General features: G+C 36.1%; 1 protein-coding gene across 1 annotated transcript in view; it reads left to right on the forward strand.

Annotated features, from left to right (window-relative positions):
* Positions 1-5,757, forward strand: part of LOC107704367 (leucine-rich repeat and fibronectin type-III domain-containing protein 5-like) — a gene marked incomplete at its 5' end in the record, with an annotated part of 12,868 nt that extends 7,111 nt beyond the window's left edge. The window contains one exon of the mRNA XM_016507278.1: positions 4,793-5,757. Within this exon, the coding sequence (XP_016362764.1) occupies positions 4,793-5,329 (537 nt within the window). The remainder of the gene's footprint in view (positions 1-4,792) is intronic.
* Positions 5,758-7,332: the final 1,575 nt, after the last annotated feature.

A 7,332-nucleotide genomic window follows, 5' to 3' on the forward strand; every position in this document is an offset into this window, starting at 1 on the left:
ACTAAGAGCTAATCTTACCTACTATAGTTAAACTATCTCTGTAATATTACTCCTCTCTGTCATTAGTGATAACTAACCCTTAAACATGTCCGAATTTGAAAAAGAAAAAAAATCACTTACCTGAGACGATGAGTGAGCGCTTGGCTGCTGATCCGCCATTTTGGCGCCAGTGGTTTAAAACGGTGGCGGGGCGCATGCGCACTTCGTGGAATCGATTCATCTTCCCTCGGATAGTAATGCCTGTGACAATGATGACGTATTTTTGACAGTCGTTTCGCACACCGCACTTCGTGGTCGCAATTCGCATGTCGTGTAACAGAGCTGTTGTGAAAACAAGCGTTGTGTCTGTAAACTGTCATAGTCGTACATTTTGGAGTTGTACTCGTAACAAACACACAAAATCTCGTATCTGTAAACTGTCGTGGCCGTAGATTTTGGAATCCAACTCTGACAAAAAACAGAATTACATACAATACTTTTAAATTACGCACGAGTAAATTAAAATGACACACAAATGCTTTGAATTACGTACGATTATTTTTGACAGTGATTTTATTCCATAGGAATGAAACTTTGCAAGCGCTTTCACTGCAAAAATGATTCTTTTACTTAGTATTTGTGTCTAGTTTTCTAGTATAAATATCTAAACATGCTTGAATCAAGATGAATTTACTGTACAAGTAAAATGATTTAAGATGTTAAGTCTTGTTCTTGTTGAAAAAAATTTCAAAATTGTGTTAGTTTTTGCTTAAAACAAGCAAAAATATCTGCCAATGGAGTAAGAAAAATTATCTTAATTAAAAGCTAAACAAGATTATTTTTCTTGCCCCTTTGGCAGATATTTTTGCTTGTTTTAAGCAAAAACTAACACAATTTTGAATTTTTTTACAGAAAACAAGACGTTAACATCTTGAGTCATTTTACTTGTACAGTAAATGCATCTTGATTCAAGAATTTTTTGATATTTATAATAGAAAACAATACTTTTTTTTGCAGTGTTACAACCCTCAAAATACACATCATTTATTATTCTGAGATTTTTCACAAGAGATATAACCAGAATCAAATCAATGAGGGTGCTTCTTAAAGGGTTAGTTCACCCAAAAATGAAAATTAGCCCATGTTTTACTCACCCTCGAAGCATCCTAGGTGTATATGACTTTCTTCTTTCAGACGAATCCAAGTCTTTATAATGGCAGTGAATGGGTGTTTTTGTTCAACAGTCCAAAACTAGTCAAATTATTCACCGGGGGAAAAATATCCGTATTTAAAATGTTAAAAACACTTTTCTCCAACTTTCGGCTAACTGTCGCACGCGGAAGCCGTTCCGGTCAGATAACATAAGACGTATATATTTTTCTTACAAAAATGCATGGATTCTCTACAGGAGGCCTTTATTCACCCCCCAGAGCCGTGTGAGGCATGTTTTATTATAGATGCACGCGCTTTATTTGACTACTTTTGGACTGTTGAACAAAAAACACCCATTCACTGCCATTATAAAGACTGGAAGAACCAGGATAATTTTAATATAACTCCGATTGGATTCGTCTGAAAGAAGAAAGTCATATACACCTAGAATGCTTCGAGGGTGAGTAAAACATGGGCTAATTTTCATTTTTTGGGTGAACTAACCATTTAAATTAGTGAGGGTGCTTTAACCTTAATATATAGGCTATATAAAGGTTTTAGTGCCGTCCACTACTACTGCGCAAAAAGCGCTCCATTTTTAATCACTAAAAAGCTGTCACTCATCTTAGTTCATCACAAACTCACAAATTACGTTATCAATGAAGTTCTCTACGCTGCACTATGAATCTCTTATTTACATTGCACCTATACACTTTGTTATAATGAGATGATTCGTGCTGAACACCGAAACAAAAACTCCGGCGATTTGCCTCTGAATAACTGTTCCGTACAAGAAATCAACAGATATGTCTGTGATTGGCTATTGCTCAACACTGCAAAGTACGTTGAAATAGAAATAGTTTGGGATAGTTTGCTAAATCGGCAATGAAATGCCATTATTACAGCTTTAACTGAGGGTGATATTGAATTCATTTGAGGGTGCTTAGAACCGGGCCTGGATATAACCATGCTTCCTGTTGTGTATGGAGCACCATTAGTGTCAAAATTATCTTTTTGTAAAATTATCTACGAAGTTATATTAGTGTCAAAAACTTTACTTAGCCTTTTCCACACATCTCACACACTTATCAGACTGCAAATGAATGAATGTGTACTTCTATTGATGAACCATTGCAGCATGAAAAACTGATCATTTTTATCAAGTGATTTACTCATTAATGACAAGTTGCTGATCAGATACAATGTGGTTATACTTGAAAAATATTATAATTGTTTCATAAAATAATGATTCTTTGGGTCCAAATGGACCCGGAATGTAAAAAAGGTCTACATTAATTTAATTTAAGGTATAAATTGAAGGGAACACGAATCCAGTATTTCTATTTCGTCCAGTATTTCTGTCGTTTTCCAGTGCAAATGTGTACAAGATTCTGAAATTAAGATACATTTACTGGAGATGCAAAATGAACATAAGACGTCTTCAAATGAACTGAGTTCATGATCACAAGAAGAACAAATATCTGTTAATGAGCTCAGAAAATCAACTTAAATTAAAGGGAAAATCAAGTTTTCATTCCCCATTGGCAGATATTTGTTCTTGTTTTAATAATAAACTCTTAAAACAAGACTTCATGTGTTTATTCTGCATCTGCAGTAAATGTGTCTTGATTTAAGGATGTTTAGATATTTGTACTGGAAAACACGACAGAAATACTGAGGAGGATGTTTGTTTTTTTTAATGAATTTAAGACTTTCTGCTCTGATTTAAGAGCTTTTAGGCTTTAATTTGTGGAAGAGCGAATTAAGAGAGAATCCAACAAGAGGAAAACTCGCACACATAATCGTAGAAATTTCTCACAAAATGCTTTTATTCAGAGGCCAAGAAGTGCACTGAGCTCAGTGCAAAGACAAGTCGTTTTCAAATCACATCGCCTCTTGTTGGACTTGTTCATTAGACATAAATGTACTTTCTTTCTTTTATTTAATGTGTTAAATAAATGGTGTTCTTTTTTTTGTACTTTATTTATTTTTCTTATACAACATAAACTAGATCAACAAGCATGGTCCAAAAAGACCAACAGTAGTACCGTACAGATATAAATATAAAAAAATAAAGGGTTACTGAAAAAGTATTAATTGTCAGAGATAAAAATCTCTGATACATATGATGTTAAAAGGTCAATCAAATCAGAAGATCACAATGATCACTTCTTGAAGGTATACAGAAAAATAACACGAAAAACAAATAAAAAATATTTCAATGAAAATTACAAAAATACAAAACAGTGTGACTAATATGGAACAACCATATTCCCAGGTGATCTAATATAGGTTTCCAAATTTTCTGAATAAATGTCCTTTCTAATAATGAGAGTTTAAAGGGTTATTTCACCCAAAAATGAAAATTCTGTCATTAATTACTCACCCTCATGTCGTTCCAAACGCGTAAGACCTTCGGTCATCTTCGGAACACAAATTAAGATATTTTTGATGAAATCTGAGAGCTCTCTGACCCTCCCATAGACAGCAAAGCAATTGAAATGTTCCCAGACACAGAAACTTAGTAAGAACATTGATAAAACAATGTGACATCAGTAGGGATGTAACGATTCACTCAACTCACGATTCGATTCACGTTTTTGTTTTTAAATTTTTACAAAATCAGATTTAAGACCAATTATAAATTAAATGTGTCCTTTTATTATTGCTTGGACAAAATGCTGCACGTTTCTTTGTACATCCCTAGACATCAGTGGCTCAACTTCAGTTTTGCGAAGCTACGAGAATACTTTTTTGCTCAAAAATAACAATTTATTCAACAATTCCACTATTTTGGAGAGTACCACAACACATGTGCGCACTTTCCCTAGAACGTAATCAACGTAATCAGCATTGTTTACGTTCAGGAGAAAATGCGTGCATGCATCGTGGTACTCTCCAGAAGGGAACTCAGGGAAAAGAATTGTTGAATAAATTATTTTTTATTTCTTTGCACACAAAAAGCATTCTTGTAGCTTTGCAACATTGAAATTGAGCCACTGATGTCACATGGACTATTTTACCGATTTCCTTACTACGTTTCTGTGTCTGGGAACATTTCAGTTGTGTTGCGGTCTATGCAGGTTCAGAAAGCTCTCGGATTTCATCAAATGTGACCCTGGAGCACAAAAGCAGTCTTAAGTCGCTGGGGTATATTTGTAGCAATAGCCAACAATACATTGTATGGGTCAAAATTATACATTTCTCTTTTATGCCAAAAATCATTAGGATATTAAGTAAAGATCATGTTCCATGAAGATATTTTGTACATTTCCTACCGTAAATATATCAAAACTTAATTTTTGATTAGTAATATGCATTGCTAAGAACTTAATTTGAACAACTTTAAAGATGATTTTCTCAATATTTAGATTTTTTTGCACCCTCAGATTCCAGATTTTCAAATATTGTCCTATCCTAACAAACCATACATCAATGGAAAGATTATTTATTCAGCTTTCTCATAAAAGTTGAGCCTTATGACTGGTTTTGTGGTCCAGGGTCACAAATATATCTTAATTTGTGTTCCGAAGATGAACGGAGGTCTTACGGGTTTGGAACGACATGAGTAATTAATGGCGTAATTTTCATTTTTGGGTGAAATGACCCTTTAATCTTGTGTTAAAATGTTTTAATATGTTTTAATCCATTCATTCATCAGGTCTGCGGAATTATCAAGTCCATGTCCAAGCAGGTTCTGGGTCCGGACGCGTGTCGGAAGGTGTCGCCGCAGAGCGAATCTGTCGCGTCCCGAGCGTCCAAGCCGGTTCTTCCGGACTGCACCGTCACCACATCCGCAGCCAGCCACAGCTGGCATCCGGCGTCTCCCAGTCCGGTCCGTCCGGCGCGCACGGACACGCAAGTCGACGTAGAACCGGACAACACCAACAGGAACAACTCGGCCAAGGTGCGTCCCGCCGTACGCGCCTATTCCACAATAGTGACGCTGTCGTCGCGCAGAGCACTGCTCCAGAGCCTCCACAACTATCAGACGATCCCGGCGGGCTGCGTGCGCGCCAGTCGACGTCACTCGCTCAACGTAAACTCGTGCAAACAGCCGGCGTACGCGCAACCGCTGCGCTCCAAACGCAGCTTATCCATGAGCGGCGGCGATATTCCCCAGATGGACTCGGGCGAGATTCGCAATGGGAGACCCTCGCTGTCCCAGTCCGAGTGGGTTCTGGAAAGCACATTATAATGGAGGATTTTGCACTTCACTTCTGTGGTTTTTAATAGCGTTTCAGGCCACCGTACATGTGTTATAATCTCAGACTGTCAAGTGTCAAGATTTACGAAGAGGACAATGTTTTTTAAGCACAAATTAAATACTGTTTCCTGCATATAGTAAAACAATATTACGACTTGTATATTTCTTTGTTTTATGGAATAATACACAGACACTGCATACAAACATGTTATGTTGTGTAAAATAAAATGTGAAAATGATACGCGTGTTCTTGTTCAGTATGCCTCACAATGCGTTGTTTGATAATAAAAGACGGAAAAGGCAGCGAAACGTCTGCGGCAAAAATTGAAGAATTGTGTGAATGGAATATACTTTGGTGCGTACGCTTGAAAAATTATACAGGTTTTATGAAGGTATATTTGAGACTTTAACACCTTTTTGCAACCAAGAAAGTAAGATTTAAAGAATAAATTGAAGGGCCAGTATTTCTGTCATTTTCCAGTGCAAATGTCTACAAGATTCTTAAATCAAGATACATTTACTGGAGAGGCAAAATGAACATAAGAAGTCTTGTTTTCTGAGAAATTTCATGATCACAACAAGAACTAATATCTGTTAATGAGCTCAGAAAATCAACTTAAATTAAAGGGAAAATCAAGTTTTCATTCCCCATTGGCAGATATTTTTTTCGTTTTAATAATAAAATAAACTCATAAAACAAGACTTCATGTGTTTATTTTGCATCTCCAGTAAATGTGTCTTGATTTAAGGATGTTTAGATATTTGTACTAGAAAACAAGACAGAAATACTGAGGAACATGATGTTTTTTTTTTTTTGCAGCACATGCAACATTTAATGCCACGACTTTATGAATTTAAGGCTTTCTGCTCTGATTTAAGAGCTTTTAGGCCTTAATTTGTGGAAGAGTCCAACAAGAGGAAAACTCATAATCGTAGAAATCTCTCAAAAAATGCTTTTATTCATAGGCCAAGAAGTGCATTGCGCTCAGTGCAAAGACAAATCGTTTTCAAATCACATCGCCTCTTGTTGGACTTGTTCATAACATAGACATAAATGTCCTTTCTAATGAGAGTTTAATCTTCTGCTAAAATGTTTTAATATGCAAATCAGCGCTGACGATGTTGAGGAATCTCAGATGAGATCTACTGTAAATGCTCAGTTATTCCTTTGGATATTAAAGCAGAAACACCTACACATCTTACAGAAGCAGCTGAGGATCAATGCGTTCCTGCAGAGATGCAGCTGACTGGCTGAAGATGATGTGTTTGATGAAGCAGAAGGTCTGGTAGTGAAAGCCCGCAGCACTGGCTAATTATTTTTAGAAGTGTTAATCCTGGTGTTCCTCGAGAGCAGCGAGTTCTTGTGTTTGTTCAAAGCAACGGCATGAAGGTGATGAAAGAAGAGCAGTTTCGTCCCAACAGACTACCGCCCGAACATTTCACTCCAGAATGAAGACAAACACAGAAGGATAAAGACTTTAAGGTCTGTTCTTAACCCTCATAATGCATTTGGGTCAGTTTTGGATGCATAAAAAAAGCTTTTAGTAAGGGAATGAAACTCTGCAAATGCTTTACGACTCTCAAAATACACATCATTTTTTTAAATTATTTTTTTGAGAGATATAACCATGTTTCGCGTTTAGGTCATTTTGACCCGGTTATGTATGGAGAACCATTAGTGTCAAAAATACTGTTTGTAAAATTATCTACGAAGTTATGTTAGTGTCAAAAACTTTTGTAAAATATATTTAGCCTTTTCCACGCATCTCACACACTTATCAGACTGCAAATGAATGAATGTGTACTTCTATTGACAAACCATTGCAGCATGAAAAACTGATCATTTTATCATAAAAAATGTGTTAAAGGGGTCATATGATGCTATTTTAAAGATCATTATTTTGTGTATTCGGTGTAACAGAATATGTTGACATGCTTTAATGTTCAAAAAACATTATTTTTCAAATACTGTACATTATTGTAGGTCCTCTATG

Source organism: Sinocyclocheilus anshuiensis, unplaced genomic scaffold, assembly GCF_001515605.1.
Source record: "Sinocyclocheilus anshuiensis isolate Anshui unplaced genomic scaffold, SAMN03320099.WGS_v1.1 scaffold1115, whole genome shotgun sequence".
Taxonomy (NCBI): Eukaryota; Metazoa; Chordata; class Actinopteri; order Cypriniformes; family Cyprinidae; genus Sinocyclocheilus; species Sinocyclocheilus anshuiensis.